The sequence below is a fragment of the Protopterus annectens genome, chromosome 7.part0 (genome assembly GCF_019279795.1).
Source record: "Protopterus annectens isolate FY-2018-M chromosome 7.part0, PAN1.0, whole genome shotgun sequence".
In the NCBI taxonomy this organism is placed as follows: Eukaryota; Metazoa; Chordata; order Ceratodontiformes; family Protopteridae; genus Protopterus; species Protopterus annectens.
Genome location: NC_056739.1, coordinates 10,279,431 through 10,302,695, shown reverse-complemented (window position 1 = coordinate 10,302,695; position 23,265 = coordinate 10,279,431). Strand labels below are relative to the sequence as shown.

The 23,265-nt window shown below is 39.7% G+C and overlaps 1 protein-coding gene across 1 annotated transcript in view; it reads right to left on the bottom strand.

The window, feature by feature from the left end:
• Window positions 1–4,467, bottom strand: part of LOC122805770 (sodium-coupled monocarboxylate transporter 1-like) — a 515,621-nt gene extending 511,154 nt beyond the window's left edge. Inside the window, exon 1 of the mRNA XM_044076038.1 lies at window positions 4,105–4,467. Coding sequence (XP_043931973.1) covers window positions 4,105–4,467 — 363 coding nt within the window. The remainder of the gene's footprint in view (window positions 1–4,104) is intronic.
• Between the last annotated feature and the right edge of the window lie 18,798 nt (window positions 4,468–23,265).

Sequence of the window (23,265 nt, the reverse complement as noted above, 5' to 3'; positions counted from 1 at the left end):
ACTTGGAACAAGGAAAATTAGACAGTTTTTTTGTTTGCTTTTTTGTTTGTTTTTCTTTTCAGTATCACTGTGAAAAAGAGAAAGGTTCATCCTTGTCTTTTGCCCTGCCTTCAAAACAATTTTTTTCCAGTGAACCAAAACACATATCTTCTGTTTTCTGATATCAGAATGCCCGTTCATCAATTACTGTTTAGTCCAACTTCATTCCATCTGTTTCCATATACTGCTACAATTAGGCAGTGCCCACTGTCAAATATACTGTTACAGTCAGGCAAATGCCCACTGTGAAATATACTGCTACAACCAGGCAGTTTCCAAATCTGACATTAACATATACTGCCTACAGTCTATACTTTACTGTATATGCCCTACATAAAAACCCCATCCAGTAGTAACCACTGCAGCTATCAGTACACCCTTTGTCTTTTACCTCACTCAGCACCTCCCAGTCTGTGTGCTCTGCTAATTTATTTAATAGGAGTTATAAGGCTGCAATTCTCTTCACCACAGCATTAGTAAGCTATGTTTGTGGCTTGAGATAGTTCAGATAACCTGACTTCTGTCATCATAAAAGGATCATTATAAAATAGGCCTTCTTCCTCAAATTCTCAGTCTACAGCATGTGTTACTGCTCAATTCATTGCAAGATAAAGTAATCAAGTCTGTTATAGGTTGAAAGATTAGTACTAGGCTAACTGCTTTTGTGGGCCTTTTGAAGTCCAGCCAATTACCCCTGTGAGAATTAAACCTTGCACCTTGTGTCTGTAAGGTAAGCACCTTGACTATTATGCCAGCCTCCCACCCCTATCTTGTCTTGAAGGTATTTCACAAATGCTGTTTGAAATTATGTTTTCAGATAAATTTGGAACATTTCTCCCTCATTCTTTACAGATGTAACCCATTAGAAGACTGTATTAAAGCAGTAGGAAATATTTATGAAATGTTCTTGATTTATTTTCATTGCATGCCTGTAAGTCTGGACACATGCAACATATAAACCCTGACTGAGTCAGAATAGACAGGTTCTTCGCATTACTCCATGAATGTCACAACTTTTTTAAAATCATGTCTACAGTGTCTTTTGTATTAGTAAACTAAAACTACAGCTCATATGTTATTCCACTTTTTTCATTACCCCTGTAAATAAGGAATGGTTGTAGGAAGACAGCCTTGAAAAATCATGTTATGAGAAATTTGTAAGCATATAGTTCATAGGTTCATAGGTTCAAAGGTTGATACAAAGCTATCGGCCCTAGGGCCTATAACAAGCCTAGACATAACAATTCCCTGGCTATTTCTTCCCACAATATTTACTTCCCTGGACCCTGTCTAGCAGGGTGACTGACGTGATCCCCGGGATGAATTTCCTATCTCCCATCCAATTGTCAAGATTCCTTTTGAAGAGGGCCAAGAGGCGCTCTGCTTGACATGTATGGGCGGTTTATTCCAGAGTCTGGGGAGTCTCTGGATCAGGAACCTATCCCTCCAGCATGTTTTGTTCATTGTGATGTCAAGGTTTAGATCCCTGGAGTGTGTGGCTCTGAGGGATTGGGATTTCTTTAAGTGTAGCATGTCCAACAGCTCTGGGTTTGACATGGCCTTGTATGTTAAGCAGAGATCGCCTCTGAGTAGACGATATGTGACAAGAGTATAGATGGAGGTTTTTTAGACGGTCAGCATAGGGCATTTGCTTTAGTCCTGTGATTCTTTTAGTGAGGTATTTTTGTGGCCTTTCCAGCTGTTGCAGATGTCTTGAGAGGTACATACCAAATGGGGAGTTGTATTCTATAATGGTTCTAAACTATTCAGCATTTTGCAGGAACATTCAGTGAAGTATTTTCCCTGTGTAATTTTATAAATTAAAAGTTATATAAAATATATTTCTTCTTTAAGTTTGTAGTACACAATTACTTTTCATTCACTTTTTTATTATTATACTGTCTTTGTATAATTGCCTCCTTTGTTCCATGTGCCCTTGCAGTCTTCAACACTTACTTGTTTTCCCTTCTTTCTCTCATATCTTTACTAACAGTCTCCATGAAGAAAATAAGCTATTTTCTATACTGAGAAACACTTGGAGCAGTCGCAAGGGAACCCAGCCAGGAAGCACATAAAAACAATAACAAGTATTACAGGGAGGTCCAATACAACCAACAAAGGCGTCCAACCACAAAGTTGTTTGGACCTTGTATTGGACCAACCTGCTGTACTTGGTTGGCTGTATTCAACTGCCCTGCAATACATGGTAACAACCTTGTGGTCGGACACCTTTGTTTGTTGTATTGGATCTTCCTGCAATACTTGGTACTGTTTTTATGTGCTTCATGATTGGGTTCCCTTGCAACCGTTCCGGGTGTTTTTTGGTTACTGGTTTATGGTGCATATTATTTTTTGTGTTTGGCTATTTTATATACTGTTCTATAGGAGTATGGTCCAGTGTTTAACCTGGGTCCAGGATGTCCTTAAGGGCCAGTGTACTAGAGGTGCTACTGTTACCCACTTTTAGATTTATTATACACAGAACAGTTGGACTACAGCAGTATGATTGCATGTATCCCTGTAATGCGATACAAGCATAAACTGTGTTGTACTTACAAGCCTCATACTATAAACAGAAAAGTCCAAGAGAGGCAGCTTGCTGTCATTGGAACATATCTGTCCTTGCAGCTGATGACAGGTTTGAAAAATAGTCTGGATGATTACAGTCTAGTTGGAGGAAGGAAGGCAGGAAGAAGCACAGTACTGTATCTGTCAGGGGAGGGGGTCCCTAATATCACTGCATTGGTGTTCCTCATGAGTCAATAATACCGATGATGGAGTAAGACCCAGTTGGAGATTAGTCCTATGACAGTGCAGGCTAGCTTTTAAGGTCATGGTGTGCTACTCTGAGGGCAATCAAAGGAAACATATACAACATTCTCCCATGAATATGACAGATATTTACTCTGTAGCACCCCTAAGTCTTGTCATGTTTGTGTGTGTGTGTGTGTGTGTGTGTGTGTGTGTGTGTGTGTGTGTGTGTGTGTGTGTGTGTGTGTGTGTGTGTGTGTGTGTGTGTGTGTGCGCGTGTGTGTGTGTGTGTGTGTGCGCGGAGGGGGGGGTGGTTAGCCTGCTGAGGTATTAAAAAAAACTGGCAGAAAACAAATTAAATACATTATGAATAAATACTGGTTTCCCCTCACTGATTATTCATAACTCTCTTTATGGTGAGCATGGTCGCCATTATTTATTATACTTTGAGTCCACTGCCTGTGAAAGATGAAACATGCCATATATTCAACCTCATCCAAACTCTAAGATAATTAATTGCAAAATTACACATGAACGTTGCCTGTTGGCTGAGAATTTGAAGTGCCTGATATGTTTGTGTGCTGTTATCTTCATAAATAAATAAAACATACCAACTTGGAAATCTGCTATGAAAATGTAACTTCCTGCGGCTGAAAAGAATGTTACATATTGTCTCTTAGCTGACCTAACTTATGTTAATATGGTTTAAGATATATCAAACAAAGATATTACCAATAATTAGTATAGTATTTGAAATGGCATACATTAAAGTGAAAACTGAACTACAGGCACTGCAAACATATTAGTCTACATTGGCCATCTGTTCTGTCTTAATTACATATTAACACAAAGAGCAAAATAGTCAACATAATGGGTCAACTGTCAACTACATGGCACTGAAAATGCTTGCTGGTAACTGCTGGAGATGTAATTGTTCTTTATCCCTTACAAAATGGAACTTAGAGCATTGAGGTATCAATTCCTAGGAGTCAGGTTTCCATAAATGAAATAATAAATGCATGCATAAATGTTTACAAGAACAAATTATAAGCTACAGTGTCACCAGTCTGGAAGCTTTAGGGGAGATATGATTTTGTTAACAGTTCACAGCATTATGTATTTGTTAGGTTGCTAATTACCTAAAACAAAACTTTGACTATGCAGTTATGTAGTTCAGTAGAATCATGTGGATGGTTTTTACAGAGGTGAACTATTCTTTGTAGCTGAGTATCAAATTATATATTTGAAAATATTTTAAATCCATGAAATGTTTATTATATGAGCAAAATATGTTTAAAATATTTAAAACTGTACCTCATATGTACTTGTGATTCCAAGTCTGTAAAACACAGGAAGATATATTTCAGCAGTAACAGCAGACATGATGCAGTAGGCAAAAGCAAAAAGCCAAAAGCCTACACCAAACCGATATGCTTCAGATGGTGTTCCAATCACAGTGATGCCAGACATAAAGCTAGCAGTCAGTGAGAGGGCAACAGGTAAAGCAGTCATCTGCCGGCCCCCCAGCAGAAAGTCTCTGCTGGTATTCTGACCTTTTCCAATAAATGCTTGAACAATGCCAACTGCTGCAGCAACCAATAAAATTACTACAAAAACCACATAATCCCACACAGAAAACTGTGCCACTTCTCCATCAGTGGATACCAGCGCTGACATTTTTAATATGGTCGTCAGGTTACAACTTTCCTTATGAGATTTACGCCTCCAAAAAATAAATAAATACAATTTTAAAAAATATATTGCAAAAGCAGAGTATTTTGAAAGGTTTCTGCAAAGTTTTAGTTGCTGTTAAATTAAATTCCACCAATAGCTGAACAGGTCTACAAAGACTGAGCCCACCATGCAAAAGAAATTGCATGAAAGCTGAAACAACATGCTGTGAAAAAGCAGATGCACTGTGCATTCTTTCTGCAGTGTGGTACTTTTATAGTTAGTTCACATTAACATCTTGAAGAATGATTACTGCTGGAAAATAATTAACCCACATAAAAATTGTTAATTAGTATTTAGCAAAAGATTGACTTTTATAGTACAAGGTTTATAGAAAAGGTGTCCAAAATACTTTACACATAGTTGGACTTAATGTTAATTACCTGCTTTGGCTGGTTACTGCATGGAAACATCATACATACTTAGAATGGCCTGATGGTTAATAGTCATACTTTGCCTCTGCACATAAAGTTAGGCACCTTTCCTTTACACTGTTCCTGGGCTGCTATTACATTTCTGGGTGTCACTTCACATGGAAATGAATTACTCATCTTAAACATTTCTTAGTCTTCTGTTATAGAGACTAGATCAGTGATGGTAAACCTTTTGGGCTTAGCATGTCAAAAATATGGAAAATGCCTATCTTGACTCTGGTGTCCCCCCCCCCCCCCCCGCACGCACAAAAGAGAAGCAATTCTTTACATATTCATTTATTTAAAAAAAAAAAATATATATATATATATATATATATATATATATATATATATATATATATATATATATAGTCCAGTCATGAGTGCTGCTATGTATTATAAATGTAAAAGAAAAATCAGTGACTTCCAATAGAGAAAATTCATGCGCTCTGATAACTGGGCTTAAAATAGTGCACCAAAAAATTTCCCTACTTTTAATAGTAATTTTGAATTGAACTGAAAAAAATATGGAACACACTGCATTTGATTTGATTAACATTAATTAATGACTTTTTTTGTTGCTGATTTTTAATAGATAAGTGCAGGGTCACATATTTCTTGTATTTATTTTTAATTCAGTTTCTTTGGTAACTCGGGTGTTGGTGAATGCTGATGTGTCACCCAAAACATCTTGGTGTGTCATAGGTTCGCCATCAATGGATTAGATATATCTGCAAACACTGAATGGAAGCCTTGTAAATGTTAGAAGGTATGGCTTACTCTTTGCTGCCAGGAAAAGAAAAACATGTTAAATGAATATGTTTCTAATGACACCATATACCATGCAGTGTAAAAAGAAAAAAAATAGATTGGGCTGAGTGATATGTTGTTTGTATGAGTTTCTGTCATGTAATGCTTTCATGTGACAGAGTCCCATGTTGTGATACATTACCCACAGATCATCCCAGGAACTCTGCTCTATTATACGTACAGAAATCCTAATCCCTCCGCACCACATGCTCCAAGGACCTCGACCTCATTGCCACAATCAACAGAACATGCTAGAGGGACAGGTTCATAACCCAGAGACTGCCCATGCTCTGAAATATAGTTCCCATACATGTCAAGCAGAGCACATCATTGGCCCTTTTCAAGAGAAATCTTGATGAGTATGGGAAATAGAAAGATCATCCCGGGGATCACTCCAGTGGTTCTACTTGATAGAGGCACTGGGAACTAATGGCGGCATGCTGTCAGGGCACTTCTATGGTCTATGCTTGTAAAGGCTCGAGGGCCGTTGGCCTAGTACACACCTATGAACCTATAAAACAGTGGCTCTGCTGTCAGATAACAGGTAGTCAGCCAGGGTCTGGGCATTCCTAAACAAAGTTTTCGTGGTAAGTGGGCTGTACCATCTATGCCCTCTTGCACATGGAAATCTGCTCTATCCCTAGTGTGCATAACAAACTGAAGGCAGCTCACGATTTCTCATTGATTGATTTTCTACAGTGGAATAAGTCAGGTATAAGACAAATGTCAGTAAAACCCCACTGAACAAGGGATAGTTGTGGGTGCAGATGTTAGTCTAAAGAAGACTTCCATAAGAAGTTTCTGGAAAACTACAGTAAATTCAAATGCTTTTGACATTGTGAATAAGCAGCCAAAAGGGCATCGCAACAAATAGCTTTACAACAGTGACCTTCTTCAAAGTCACTGTGAAGTACCACTGATGAAATCAGATACTATTTTTATCAGCTGTAGAACTGTATTTTGACTCAAAGATATACACTAAAACCTGCTTCTGGATGTAGAAGGTAGTCCTGATGACACAGAATCAATTAGCTACCTGGGCACTGGAGGAGATGGCTGAGCAGGGTGAGAGATAATGGCAAATGCCAACTTCCTCATCTTGGGGAGAGTTTGCTGCATGCCTGACACCTAGCAGAGACTGGCTGTTGCAGACGAGTAGTGTAAAGGACAAAGGATGAGCTCGCACCGATGAGTATGCATACCGTACTTAGGGAAGGGCACAGGCAGAGGAATGCACATGACAATAGCTCTTCTCTGGCTGTCAAGCAACATGTAGGGAAGCTGATGATCAGCATTTAATTCACAGAAAAATGAAAGAAAATGTTAAAGAAGGTGGTCCTTTAATCAGCTGTTATGGATAGCTGTCATTATTCAGCTGAGAGGCACTAAGATGCAAAAAAGCTTCAACAACAAATTGTTACTAAACTGAAAGTTTGGACACATGAGGAGAAGTTTGAAGAGGCCATGCAGAAAGAATACTCATGTGATTGCAAAGGTGTTCTGATAAATCGTTTGTTCACATAGAAGAGGAAGGCAGGACATCACACAGGCTATGCTAAACAAGGGCTTTAAGGCTCGAGTACTATGCATAACACTCTTAGGAGGTGGAAAGAAAGTTCCAAGAAACACAGTATGATAGCTATGCCTTCCTATTAGGCAGTACAGCTGAATTCACTGTGGTGATCAGAGGGCTCTGTAATGGTAAGGTTGCAAGCACGGACAAGATCCATTCAGAGATGTTGAGGAGATATGGACAGGGTTAGGACAGCATGGCCAATCTGCTTTTTTTTGCAGTCTTGCAAAAAGACATGCTTGCCACATTGTTCCTACCCTTTGGCTATTTCTTCCGGTTATGTATACTATAGGCCTATAAACAACTGCTAGTGACATCAGTTTATGTAGATACCAGTAAACAGGATTTATTCTGCAGTTTATATTTTAGTGAGCCATGAAGAAAGAAAAGCGGAGAGGTGGTAAAAACATCCTGATAATGGCTAGAATGTTACAAGAATTATATCCAGAGCTGAAATGACCAGCAACATGGATAGGAGACAAAAGCAAAGAATTGCATTACAAGCAAATGTCTGAAAGTCCAAAAATTAGAGACTCTAGGATATGTTACCAGGTTATACTATGAGTGAAGTGATGTTTCTCCAGATTTACCCTAGACATGAGTGCCACCTGTGTATACCCTATGATGGGTTAGCGCCCTAGTAAGGAATGGTTTCTTTGCCTTGTGCTCAGTGAAAGCCAGTATAAACTTCAGGTTTCCTCTGACCCTGAAATGGATTAAGCAGGTAGTGGAAAATGAATTAATGAATGAAATATTACATCTGGGCATATAATAATGGCAACAGAAAAAGGCCATATGAGCTGTTGTGTCTGCTAAGTGTTATAGATTCTTTCCTCAGTAACCCACCCTTACTTCCACAGATCACCAGACCTTTTCATCAGGTTTCTTTCTTATCCGTGTCCCATATTCTTTTAAGGCTTTCTGTTTTTTGCAAAAGGACTGGTTACCCTTACAGCTCATATGTCATGGCAGTGACTCATTTGTTACTTCCTCTTGACTCTTGCTCTTATTCAGTATGGATAATTTGCCCTGCCAAGTTTTTTCTGACCATAACTGATTAATGTTTCAAACCACAACTCATTAATTATCTTTGAATTCCTTATAGTTTTGCCAGATTGCTGGCATAATGTCAGAGTGATCTTCCAAACTACCTATTAATCCATTCAAGCAGCATCCTAAGAACTACTCAGGAGTGGAAAGACTAAGCAACTACTATGAGTTTGGTTCCTGTAGGATAAACAGATGACAGTATCCTACTTCCGTGTGAGGACCTGGGTGCAAAGTAGCATGTGCACTTAATCTGAATGAACACTCTGTGATGTTCATGTGGATGGATGGGGTTTGAATACCACCACTGGCAGCTAAAACATCATGGATTGATTGCCTCACTGCCACCAGTATGAAGGTCCTAGATGACACCAGAGAATTTCTTGACTCACACCATTGATACCTAACAGGGTAAAACAAAAAAAGAAACTGTACAGGAGTGTAGCTCAGTAATCAAGTAACAAATTGCAACCTGACTCCAAGAGCATAAAGGGAATATGTACCGCTGTCCTTGTTATATGCTTTTAACATCCACTTTCAGATTCGGTACTACCTGTAGAGCAGAATCAGGGCACCTTTCTCACCTGTCTGTGAAATGTGGTGTCTTCCAGTGCCTTGTACTGATGATACGTGCTTTTCATACATGCTACTGTTTTCATATGTGTACAAAAAAGAGACACACATAGGCACAATTCCCATGGAAGACTCTCAGAATTCCCCTGTTCTCCATACCTTTCTTCCTGGCGCAGTAGCACTGCTACTATGTTGGATACAGCTAGGGACTTTCAGCTATCTGCTGCTCTTGATGAAGACAAATACAAAATTATACACCTTAATGTTTTTACTGGAAGTAGAGCCAAATGATCTAGCTAAGCAGAGGCAGGAGGCACAGTTTGTTAACCTACACTTGTAAATGATAACCTTCCTCTCAGATAAGAAATACTATTTTATATACATACACATATAAAGAACAGTCATAAAAGCTTAAAAGTGAATAAATAAACCTTACTTAAACAGTACAACTATGGAAGCTATGGATTAAATATGAAGAGGAATAAGAAAGTGCATAAAGAATAGCAAAATAACAGTTAGTTACACTGGGTAGAATATGTATAAAAAAGCTGATCTATAGATAATTGAATATCCTAGCTATCTCTTTCTAAAGGGTGCTGAGCTTAACTACTCTGTTAGAAAAGCAGTAACAATGTTCACGTGCAGAGCAACCCTTTTCTAGAACAAACAGTTTTGCAGAACAAAGACCAGTGTCAAATATTTATACATTCCAGTTTATCAGTCCTTTAGACATAAACCAGTACATCAATTCCTTTTGCAAAACACAAACAACAAAAAAAAACATACTGAGCTTAACAGCTCTAGATTAGAAAAATATTACAGATATTTACAGGCAGAGTTACTCCCTTTTGAAGATGTCTCCAATTTCTTCCACACAAAGACAAGAACAAAGAACGGCCTGAAATATTTATACATGCTAGTTTCTCAGTCTTGTTCTCCAGAAACCAGTACAGGGTGCATGGAAAAAATAGTAAAACACTCCCAGCAGCAGGATGATGGTGCATCAGGGTCCTTGATATCCTCATTAGCTCCAGTCATGGGTCAAGTGTAGCCTGGGAAGGCTAAGGCCTGTTCCGGAAGATGTTTATCGTATTTATCACTGCTGCAGTAGCTTTAACTATATGGGTTGTATCCTCCTAGATATAACAGTTGGCCAGTTTCCAAAGCTTCAGGGCACCATCAATGCACACAAACTGTCAGACAGCTCGATCTGAATGGATTAAAAGAAATGTTGGGTGCAAAGCCCTCTAGAACGCTACTGCCATTGAAGAGTAGGCACCTCTAAGACTTTCAGGGATTGACTTTTGGTTTGTGCTTTCCTTTGCATTATAGATACGTTCCCTTTGGGGTAAAACCTTCTATTTTCTTAATTTTGTTGATGTTTTATTACTTTTCTTTCAGGAAAGTTATTTAAAAGCAAGGAATGGTGTGTTTTAACAGACTGTCTCTAAACTGTAACATACTTTTAAATAGAGCTGTTTTTTTCTGTCAGTTTAAAAGTGGTGTAAAGGAACTGAAAAAAAAAAAATTTCTCAACAGAAAATATGTTTATTTTACTTCCACGGGTCTGGAATAGCATTTAATTTTTTTTACTGTGTTATTCTGTCAAAAAAGCAACTTTTGTGGACTGTACTGTTTACCACCAGTTACTGCTTGTCTTCCCTGAGAAGAGACACCGTTTTCAGCCTGACCATGGAACAGACTACCGGCCCTATAGCTGGGCCCCAAAAAGAAACAGAAAGCCAAGCATGCATCTACTCCTCAATTTTCTTTTGTTAGAAGTAACAGGAACAAAAAACAGCAACTCCCAGATACCTGTGTCCACAAAAAATCAACTGCAAAGTATCCGAAAACAAACAGTCGGCACAGGTCCGGCTCCAGATTAAAACATAGAACTTTAATATAGCACAAGCACTTTCACAACTGCTTCATCAGGTGTATTCATCAAATAAATTACAAACCCTTCTTAAATACAATCCAGCCCATCACATGATCACATAATCACATGACCTATTGGTTAAATACTATTTGAAATATATAAGTATTTAAGACATTCAAGATAAAAATATTCAAGATAAAAATATTTTCAATAAAAGCATCAACTAGTGGCTACTGATAAAAAATACATCAGTCAATATGTAAATATCATTTTTTAAAGGTTTGTGAGTTCATCTGAATAGAGGCCTGGACTTTAACTTAGGTCTCAATGGTATATGTTCATTCAAACCATGCCCTGTGTCAGCTCTAAGTGTCGCTATCCATTTGGCTTCCAGCTCTTCAGTTTTGTTACGAACATCTCCCCCTCTTAAACTTTCAAAATTCCTAGCAATAACTAGGAATCTAAACATATGTGTGGTATTAGTACTAGTAACATGTTTTACTAAAGCATTGGATTTACTCTGTTTGACATATTCCTGTATCCTCTCCTTAAGGGTTCTGTCTGTCTTACCTACGTAGAATTTTCTGCACTCCAGGCAATGTGCCACATATACGATATGCATTTCATGAGATTTTAAATTCTCCCTTGGATAGAGATTGTATTTGGCCCCTCTGCTGAAGAGGTGATCAAAAATTGTGATGAAAAGGGCAGGCCAATACTGGGAATCTAATATTTTTCAGCCTTCCTTTTCCAAATTTTCCAAAGGATTTTCTATCTCCTCATCCAATTTTGGCAAAAAAAACAGAAAAACAGTCTCAACAAAATATAGGTAAACAGACAATTAGGAAGAAATGACAAGGGGGCTCAAAAAGAAGTCTCGAACCTCCCAGAAAACAAGCTCAACAAGTCTTAGTGACTATTCAAGAGACCTTGTAACCTCCTCCCACCTGGCCCCTTTTTTCTTTCACAAAGTCTGAATCTTCATTTTTCTTTTTGGCAACACACTGTATCAGAAAAATTGGATCTGAAAATTATTCTTGCAGGTTACAGGTGGTTACGGGAGGAAATTTTTCCATTCCAGGAGGTCATTCCTTATCCTCCAGATCAAACTCCTTGGTTGCCACTATTTTTTTATCACATGCTGTCCCAAAGAGTGATATAACCAGTTCTTCATTTCCAGGTGGAGAAGGTTTATTATTGAAGGATGTTCCTAGTGCCAAAGTAAAAAATGCTTGGAGACCAATTCTGAATCTTTTTTCCTACACCTGTTTGTGACAGTGCCCAAATTCAAGATAATGTCACTTCACAGCCTGTTTTTCCTCTTTCAAATTTCCTGACAGCACTAAACTTAAATGATTCTTGAATTACATCTATATTTATCCAGACTTCAGACTTTTCTTAAGGTTTTGCGTGAATGGTTCACATTATCAGTTCTCTGCTTTACCATTTGTACTAGCCACTGCACCAAGAGTGTTGAGAAAGTGTCTAGCTCCTGTTAAAGCTCATTGAGGGCCACGTTTTTCCATATTTAGACAACTTGCTTAACTTCCTTTTCAAAGTATCAGGAATCTCTCTTGACTGCCTCACACAGGATTGTGTTTTGGGATGTCAACTAGACACCTCAATTCAAAGAGCTTCTCTTTGACAGGAAAAAAAACATCTTTATCTTGATCTATTTCTATGGTTTTCCACTCAAACTTTGGTCATGGTGAGAGAATATTTCAGGATTTTGAGTCTCATGGCATATATGATTCTCATGGCACCCCTTGCAAGACTCCACATGAAAAATATATAGTGGTATCTGGAATCTCTTTGGTCGCAGCCCTTTATCTTTTCAAATCCTAATGCTGGGGTTTGTCAGAAGGGAATACTTTTGGTGGAGACAGATATCCTTAAATACAGCTGTCTCCTCCTCCCTCCCTGCTTCAATTCAGTCAGTCATCATAGACACACTTCGGACTTTGCTTGGGGATCAATTTCAGGAGGGATGAAAGTGCAGAGAGTGTGGGACACCAGGGACGGATGTAAACACATAAATATGAAGGAGATGCTTGCAATGATCACGGCACTCAACTCTCTGAACAATCTTTGGTCAATGGGACCTCTTCAAGTGGTTACAGACAATACTCTACTCATGTGGTACATCAACAAGTAAGGGGCAACCAGGTTGTACCCCCTTTGCAGACTAGCCATATTAGCTTGGGATATAGATTCACAGAAACAATCTCACTCTACAGGCATCCTACATTCCATTAGAGAAAAATTATGTGGCAGACAAGCTGAGCAGGACCATAGCAGACACTCAGAAATGGAAACTAGATCGTGGTCTTCCAAGATTTGACTCATCTGTAGTGAGTTCCTCTAACAGACCTCTTTACTTCCTCTCTGAACAATCAACTGGCAAGAGGGCCTGGAAGATAGATGCCTTTTCTTTTCACTGTTAGGCATGTTCCTGTATGTTTTTCCACCCTTTCCACTAACATGTAGGGCACTTCTGAAAATTCTGAAGGAATCTCCCAAGATTATTGTGGAGACTCCCTTCTGGCCAAGGCAACTGTGGTTCTCCTTTCATTTGGAAAAGGCCAGGAGCAATTACCACAAGCTTCCTCTCAGATGGAATCTACTCACACAAGCACAAGGGTGTTTGATACATCCCAACATCAATTAACTTTAAAGCACCTTTTTACCGAAGATGTGCAGCAGATAACAATGGAGGCAAGAAAACCTGCCACTAGAAAATCATAGATTAACAAATGGAAAAGGTTTTCTCATTCATGCCAACAGCATAACCAGCACCCATTCAGAACTACTGGTTCTATAGTTCTACAATACTAGTATGAGTTACTATCATATGACATTTCTTATTCCTCTATCAAAGTTCATTTACATGGCCATTTCAGCATGTCTATCCATGGATTCTCTTCTTTCTAATCATAGCCATTTCTTACTTGAATAAGCTGAAGCTAAAAAATGTTGTCTTCTTTTCTGAAATATGCCCAAGAGGGGAAGGTGGCATGGCAAAGCACTTCTAGGCAGAAAATGATAAGCCAGGCATGTTCCCAGCAACAAGCTGAGAAGCTTTTTAGATGGAGCAAAGAGCCTTTATTTTAGAGGCCTCTGATAACATTTAAAAAGTGAAGTTTTTGAAACTTCCAATCATGTCCCATTTAGCAGTTATCAGAATGATGATCCTACCCTAATTTCTCAACTAGTTATGTCAGACCAGTTGTTTTGACTTCAGACATTCATATTAAACTATATTTGAGAATCCCCCCCCCCCCCTTGACTAGCATAAATGAATGATATGACACCTAAGTCAAAAGACTGGTTAGGAATCCCTAATGTAAAAATATGTTCTCTGGATTTTTTTCCTGTAGCAGGTACATAAAGTGAAAGGGGCCTCGTGATTCATATGGCTAATTGTGAAGATGGAGAGTTATACACTTTGACAGTAGTGATGAGGGCAAAAATGCAACCAGAGGGATATAGGCTTTAGCCTGGGTGGAGCATAATTACTGGTATCTGATAGGATAGTATATGAAAAACATTACAGGGAAGGGACTCCTGGGCTGAACATGGGCTTTCTCAAGCTTGAGTAGTTTCATGCCAGAATTACTGGGGCGCATGAACAGATGGAGATATAATCTTCTGCTCTGACCTTTATGCTTTATAAAGTACAGTTTTCAAAACATTATAAGCTTGTCAGGGACAAGTAAAGGGTCCACTGATTTTTAGGGGGGAGTGTTTACAGCTAAAGTCAGTATACATGTTGATTGGAATGGACAATAATCCCACATGCACCGAATGACAAAATATCTGGGTAGTCGAGGGGAATCGTTGCTTAGCTTGGGTCCAGAATTTTCTGTCACCAAAGAAGAAGGAGCTGGATGGGAAGCAATCATATAGTACACTGGAGCAGATCTTGATTGCCTGGAAAAATTTACCAAGTGCCAGCTGTGGACTGTACTTTTGTTTCTGCCCACACACAAGTGTTAAGATCCCACAGTGAGGATGAGGTATAGATGTCTTAGCAGGACACCCATGCTGGAATTGTCAATATTCTCTGGCTAGCTATCTGCAGATGATTTTAGAATATAATACAGTGCAGCCCTGCTCACACAGACTGAAGGAATTACTACCTGGGGCACAGGGTTCCCATTACCCAAGCTAAATGATAAACACTTCTGAACCTTAAGCTTAGCCAGGCCTAGTCATATTCCTAAAGAGTTTGCTGGATGGTTAAGACAAGCAGTCTTCATCTGGATTGCCATAATATTTAGGTTTTTGGAAGCATCTCACAGATGCCCAGTAGAGTTACATGTTCATCTACTAAAAGGGCTACCAGCTGCAAAGGTGCCCCAGACAAATGTAGCAATGTTCCTTAGTTGTAAAGAGCAGATGAGAGTTAGATTTGATAATCTGTTATTGTTAGATGATGTTTTTTTTAAACAGAAGTACATAAGACATATATGTTACTAGTCTATTGATCAAATGTAAATTATTTTATTAATGTTAAGAGTTAAATGCATACTTTCTTTAAAAATATTGTTGTGAAGTGTTTGACATATTTGGAGACACAATAAAAATGTTTTAAAGCAAAAAAAAAAGATAAAAGAAAAACTGTATTTAGCATTCATCAGACCTATCACTGAGCACAGTATCTCCTTTGGTATGTACCTAGTCAGGCACATCCAGCATCTGGAATGTCCACAGAGGTTCCTTACTAAAAGTATACAGTGCATAAGTAGCATGTCCTGTGCAAACCTCTTCAAATACCTTTCCCTGAATTCTGTCTCCTACAGGCCGTTGAGGGGAGATCTATGCCAGGCATACAAGGCATTGTTGAATGCCACCCTTATGGACTTCATGCATATCTGCAAAGCAAACAGCACCAGAATTACCAATTCTCAAGACTTATACATTGCACATGATATAAATAGGATCTGCTGGACAGACATTTATGTATCCCAGAGACTACCTTTTTTTTGGAACAGGCTTCCCACCCATATGAAATAGAGTTCCTCTCTAGACCAATTCAAGTGGTAAGGCTGTAGAACAGTAGCTCAATGTCTTTTCATAGCTGCTTGCAAAAGGAAACTATCTTGACTGTATGTAGTTATAGAACTTGGTATCATTCACTATGACGATATGGTACTTTTCTCTGGAGATTAGGAACTTCCCAGTAAGTAACCATAAATTTGAGTATGTAGAAGAGATTCACCTGTTATAACTTAAAATGCATGGTCCCGCCATCCATTTAGGTTTCATCTCATTACTGCTCAGGGGAACATGTGGAGATTCTTTATAACCTAAGCACCTACTATGAGACAGGAGCAAGTCAGTTATTTGTTAGAGCGAGTACCTTACACAGCTATGTTCTGTGTGAAATCTGTTTCTTTATTGGGGTGGGGATAAAGGGAAGAGCATCTGGAGACTGGTACACTGCTTTTGTTGCATCCTGGAAATACTCAAGAAGGGGAAAATACAGCCTCTTCAGCTTATTGCCTGCTCTGCTGTCACACATGGCTATATCCCACCCATGGCGTAAATGACCTGTGGGAGCTGTAGAAGGCAGGCAAAAATGGAGAACAAGGGACAGATGGGCAGCTTTCTTGTCATGGGAGATAGTGTGGATATTACCTGTCAGAACAGAGATCACTGTAGGTTACCCCAGAGTGTGTGACAGGTACGGTGGCCTGGTAGTTAGACATGCACTATGCCCATAGGCACTGCAGGTGTGTGGAAGCATGCACAGACATGAGAAAGGCAGGCACTCAATGAGTACACTACTAAGTCAGAAGTGACATTAAGACCTATTAAAAACAATGTACCAGCCCTTGCAAACAAAGGACATCCAAGTACCCCTGTCACTTTGTGAGAATTCTGAAAGTAGGTCATCACTAAATCTAACTTTCCTTGCACAGAGGACAGTCCACGAGTTGGTATTGAATACATAAAGAGGAGAGTTGAGGGACAGAGGCAACTAGATAAGGCTAAATGAGCAAGAGGTCTAGACCAAAAATAAAAAAAAATGACTGAAGTTCTTTAGACCTTAATGATTTATAGTATCTATTTTGGGGATAAAATATATTTTTGATTCCCACAATTACAACTGTAGTTTATAAAGAAGTAATATCCTTGGAACCAACCTTGATCTTTAAATATTTATTTTAAGATTTCCTCACTTAGATTTATATATTCTATGGATTCCCCTCTCCAAAGTGCAAATCCTACCATGTATGTGCATTATCCATCAGCTGCCACCTATCTGTATGCAGTGACAGAAGTCACAGGTCCCTCTGGAGACTGCTCACCCCATCTGTGACTAGTGCACCTGTTCCGGTCAGAGTGGCTTTGAGAATAAGATCCTTTTGATATAAAACTGCTATATTTATAAAAGTAGGAGGGAATACAAGCAACAAATTAGATCCTGTTAGTGACGGAAAGACTGACAGATATAGTGTAACCTTACAGCTAGGAAACAGAGAAGGTAAATGTAGTGTAACATATTTCATTTCAAAGCATATGCTGATGTGTTGTTTCATTGCCCAGAAATGATTTAATATGGTTCCAAAGTCTAAGAGAGTCACTTAAATGTACAACTAATGTTTACAATAGGTACCTGCAACCTTGTTAAAAACCCATTTTGCAGCCATTCCTAAGTCATCTGTATTCCACCAGTCTGCCGGAAAAAAATCACTTGTTAAACTTTATGTGTGGATTTGTCTCTCTTCCCTTCAGCCAGTGGCTCACTCATCCTTTGGGCCTGCACTTTTTCTTGGCAACATGATTGTGTTGTAGAGGGAGGAAAACTGAAAGTAATTAAAGGCAGTCTTCATACTGCTGACTGGAATGGGCTAATCCACATAAGTACATCCATGTTTAAACAAAGTCCAGGCTGCTTCCTTTCATCGCAGACAAAACACATAAATAGTCACTGGCCTAATGAAACACAGCAGTAGCAGTCTTTTCAGAGTTATCAGTTGTTTTTAAGGGTCCCTTCCAACCAGTAATTTTTAACTGTCCATGCTTCTGTTTCTTGGAGCCTTCCTATGTCAGAAAACAGTATACGATAATCTTTCTTGAGTAAGTGAAGAGTGACAGTGACTTGGAATATAATTTCAAATTCAAATGAGTTTGTTGTGCACTCAGAGGGCTCATTTGCTGGACTGCAAACAAACAAGTTATGTGTCCTTTAATGATTGCAGAAATACAGTTAATGTAAAGTAGTTCTGAAGTAATAACAGCTGGCATGAATAATGATCAGAAATTGTTCCTTTAGAAAGTGCATTATTTCTAAAAGGAGACTGAAGGTAGTCAGATTATACAAATGAAAGTAAGCCTAGGATTCAGGATCGTAGGATGAGTCAAATTCGCAATTCTTCAAAAGATATTTGTGAAATGAAGTGAAACTCAGGCCTCCAATTCATTACAACTGTAAGAAACTCTTGTAATATCTGACATGAGCTATTTAAGCCCTAATGTAGAGTACTTCGATAGGAGTGGGGGCATGAGATGCTCTTAGAGGGGGCCCTGCACTAACCCTAATGTAATCTGGTATCAGAAGTTGAAAAAAATAGAATCAGGTGATCGAGACGTTCTAAAGGTTCAGTGAAACAACCTTTTGGTGCAGGGGAACAGTAGCCACATATTTAAAATGTACATCTTTCTCAATAGTTAGGAGCCTCTTTCTGGGTTAAAGAGTGCATGTGTATGTATGTGTAGGTACGTGTGTGTATCTTCTATTTAACATAGCTGAGTAGGAAAAAAAGGTACATTAAGTTCCATGCCAACTACCCAGCTGTTATTTATTTTACCAGTCCTGGGATTCAGAAACATTCATTGCATTGTAGTAGGTAATTTTGCTCAATGGGGGGCCACTTGTAGTGTGTCTGCTGTGTGTGTGATTGTGTGTGTATGTGTATGTGCGTGTGTGTGTGTGTGTGTGTGTGTGTGTGTGTGTGTGTGTGTGAGATTCAGTGGGACACTCAGCATGACCGGTGGGGACCAAGCAGCATCAGAACTCAAAGTATAAGTTAATGGCAGTACAATGAGATGAAAGTGCAAAAACCAAAGGCCAGGCGGCTAAATCTGGGCAACTTTAAGATGAAAGCGCTTAACCGATGTATTTGGAATAAAGTTAGTATCTCAGTTATTTGGCTACCTGGTCGTTAGTTTTTGGACTTTTATATTTTGTTTATGACCCAGTGTGTCACCTGCTCATTTTGGTTATTTTCTTGTTATTAGTATAATGAGATGGGAATGAGCAACAGTATTAAAATGAGTGGGTCTGTGTATGCATTTGAGGCAAAACAAAAGATGTATGCTGTGGCACTGGCAGAGAGGTGGCATCTTGCACACAGCTTCTGCCCATAGTAAGACATAAGCACTACATTAACAGTGATGTATGCCAATCCAGTACTAGTCTGTGCTTACCCATGCACAGCCTGGCCACATTGTGCATTGCATATTGGAAGCCCAAGTAACAAAATACAAAGGGCAGAGCACATTTATCATGTGTAAGGATGGGAGAGGGAGGAGTGCAGTGTCGTCTACAGAGATATGTATAAGTGCTGTACAAAAAAAAATTAGGAATGCATTTTGTGTGTGTGTGTGTGTGTGTGTGTGTGTGTGTGTGTGTGTGTGTGTGTGTGTGTGTGTGTGTGTGTGTGTGTCTGAGGTGGGCATGGAAAGGTTACTGCAGAAAGTTTTGGGAAGGGCCACTGTTACTGTTTGTCAGTGAGTGGGGAGGACACTTGGGCTGTAGTGCAGTGTCTGCATGTATGGGCATAGGTATGCTGGGATACAACCTCAGCAGTAGTTGCTGCACTGTGGCTCCATGTAATTAACATATCCGGGGCATGTGCGAAAGATGAGCAGGCATCCCACGTGTGCCCCCACACATTGGAGCTGCCTCTACAAGGAGTTTTGCTAGTAGTAATGTGGCCCTGGCCAGATGCTAGTTGTGAGTGATTGTGAGTGATGCACATTACCAGATGTGTCACTGCAGATGTTCACTGCTGTCTGTACATACCTCCATACCTGATGTCACTGTGGATCTACTGGAGCTGATTGACCATGACCTTGGACATCCTTTCCTAGAGGCAGATCTGCTCTGTGAACAATGCCAGGCATGTGTCATGTGACCATGCGAGGTCCTGCCTTGTGCCAGTAAGTGATCAGTTTGGTAAAAAAGTTGCAAATACAGGACATGCACTCTTGTGCATCATCTTGCAGACCATGCAAAGACAGAGGTATTGTTAGCCTGTGCCTGCAGTATGGTCATGCACATATGCTGGGCTGTACCCAGAGACACAGCCAATTGTGTGGGTGATGGTACCTCCGCTATCTACATGCAACAGTATGCATACCCACATGGTCATTCCCCCATCCTAATAAGTTTGTTGCAGACAGCAATGACCACAGAGAGTGACACACTTCTCTGAATCCCTGTGTTTGTACCAACCTGTGGTTTGTGTGTGGCATGTGGGTCATGGTTTGTGTATGGTATATGTGTCTTGGGTGGAATCCATAGGCACAGAGACTGTGTCCATGGTCTGGGTATATCTTGTCAGCACACTGCCTATGCCCAATAGTGACACTGTTCTCCCTCACTGAACCAGCTGTCTAGAACCATCATTGTCAGAGTCAGACCTCTCTCCATCATCATCATTGGTAGAAGTTTCATGGCAATGAAGCTGGAAAGGGCATCGCCTATGAAGGCATCAAAGCTATAGACCCAATGAAAATATAACCCTACAGCCCTATGTCACACACAGTGCAGAATGAATAGGCAGGGGAAATAGTGATAATATAACCTTACATTGTGCAGGTGCCCTTGTAGCTTCTATTAGTATATAGAATACAATGTCAATGTCATGTTCAGTAGTAAATTGGATCAACACAATCATGCATGTCATAAAAAAGGGGAGCACTCTATACTCCAGGGGCATCCCCAATTGATACTTGAGGGAATTGCCACAGCTGAGTACCAAGATCTACCACCCCACCATGGGAATTTGATGACTCTGACCTCATCCCCCCCAAGCAAAGAGACCAGATGCTCCTCCATCTCTGTTAGTGGTGGTTTGACTGATAGGCTGCCACCAGCAGCTCTACCTTCCTCTGCAAGGTAGATAGCACATTTTCTGTGTCATATATCATGTTATGGACCTACATCTGACCTAGTCTTGGCCAGTGACAGCATTAACAACTGCTTAAATATCCTGCCAAGCATAGTACTGGAAGTATATGTGCCCTCACTGCAAGCTTTGCTTTGGCAATGAGCAAGTTTCTTAACTAGCTGCTATTTTACACAGCGCTATTAATGAAGTTAGAGTTGCAACTTGCCCGAAAGGTAAGCAATACCTGAATTTGTGCAATCACAGATGCCATGTTTTTGAATCCCAGGGCATGCCTTTAGATTACATACAGAGCAATGAAGAAAACTAATAAAGATGATACACCCGCAGTGCATTCCATAGTTTTCATTTGTACAGCTTTTCAATTGAACTAAGTCATAATTTCTCTATTTAACCCATAAGTTACTAAATACTTTATTTCAGTATACACAAACGTTCCTTGTAAAGGATATTTTACAATTAAGTCCACCATCATGTAAATGAACTTGTAACATCACAGAAGCTAATGTGTTGTACATTATGACGGTTAACAGAATGTTTAGCAATGAGATTATCTCAATATCCTTGACATGTTCCCTTAACCTTTTTCTAAACATCCTTTTAGTTTTCCCGATTATAATAAAGATTACATGGACATTTTAAAACACACAACCCTCTGGGAATCATAAGAAGATTTACCCTTCACAACAAATTGACTGATTATTGACTGATTGGTCAGTAGTTGATACAGATGATGAAGGAGCTGTTAATGACCATTTCCTGTGGTTCAGTGGTCCAGTATTTGATTCCCTCACAGCCTCCATTGTTTAACTGTGTGATTAGCCCAAGCAAGTCACTTAACTGACAGCACTCCTGGGCGGAGTCTGAAAATGGTCCCTGGCAATCAGTGCTTTACCCTGATAAACAAATCCAATTGAAATACAATAAAACTGTACGCCATTAATTTTATTAAAAAACAAGGAAATACATCTTTACGACAGTAGCAACTATCACAGTGGGTAGTGCCCATAAAGGAAAGTTAGCTCACAATTCATATATCTTTAGAGTGTATTTGAAGGGCAAACCACACATACATGCGTACATCTGAACACTCTCTCATACATATCACTCACTGTACAATCTGCATAAACAACTATCATCATTAGCTCTGCATGAAAGGGGCACAGCTCTCTACATCAACCATAAAGAAGGCTTTACCTTCCTCATATGTCACTGATTAAAGTCACTTTCAAATTTTGTGCTCTTTCAGTTTAAATGCCAACCCCCCCCCCCCCAGTGCAAGCTGGTAGCATATTCCTCTCATGGTCCCTTTCCATGTATAAGCTATCTGCTACTCACTTCCCAGGATCCCTTCTGTTAAACCCATACAGTAATGCTCTAGCACTCAAATGGCCATGCTGTGGACTCTTGTATTTGGGAATACTTTAGGCTGGGATAGATGCTGTTAGAATTTTAGGTTCATAGGTTCATAGGTAGGTACTAGGCTATCGGCCCTAGGGCCCATACAAGCCTAGCCAAAAAATGTACCCTGGCTTTCGCCACCCAAGAAAATTATTTTCCTGTGCCCCTGTCGAGCAGAGCCACAGAAGTGATCCCCGGGGTGAATTTCCCATTTCCCATCCAATCATCAAGATTTTTCTTAAAGAGTGCTAATGAGGAGCTCTGTTTGACATAGATAGGTAGTCTGTTCCAGAGTATGGGAAGTCTCTGGGACAGGAATCTATCCCTCCAGCATGTTCTGTTTATTGTGGTGACAAGGTTAAGGTCCCTAGAGCGTGTAGCTCGGAGGGATTGGGATTTCTTTAAGTGGAGCATGTCCAACAGCTTTGGGTTTGACATAGCTTTGTATGTTAGGCAGAGATCGTCCATGAGTAGGCGATATGGGATGGAGTAAAGCTGTAGTTTTTTGAGATGGTCTGCATAGGGCATCTGTTTGAGGCCAGTAATCCTCTTTGTGAGGTATTTCTGTGGTCTTTCCAGTTGTTGTAGATGTCTTGTGAGGTACATACCAAAAGGGGCATCGTACTCAATAATGGGGCTAATGAGTGATGAGTAGAGGGGAACAATGACCTCTTTTTTTCTGGATGAGAATCCTTTTGTGATGAGATGAGCCACATAGAAGGATTTCCTGACCACTGTGGCAATGTGATTATCAAAGGAGAGACTACTGTCCACCTGTGTCCCAAGGTCTCTTATCACATTTTCGGCATTAAGTAGACTACCGGCTATGTGGTAGTTCATGGGTACAGAGTTTTTACCAAAGGGGATGACAATACACTTTTTGGCATTGAGCTTCAGGCCATGGCT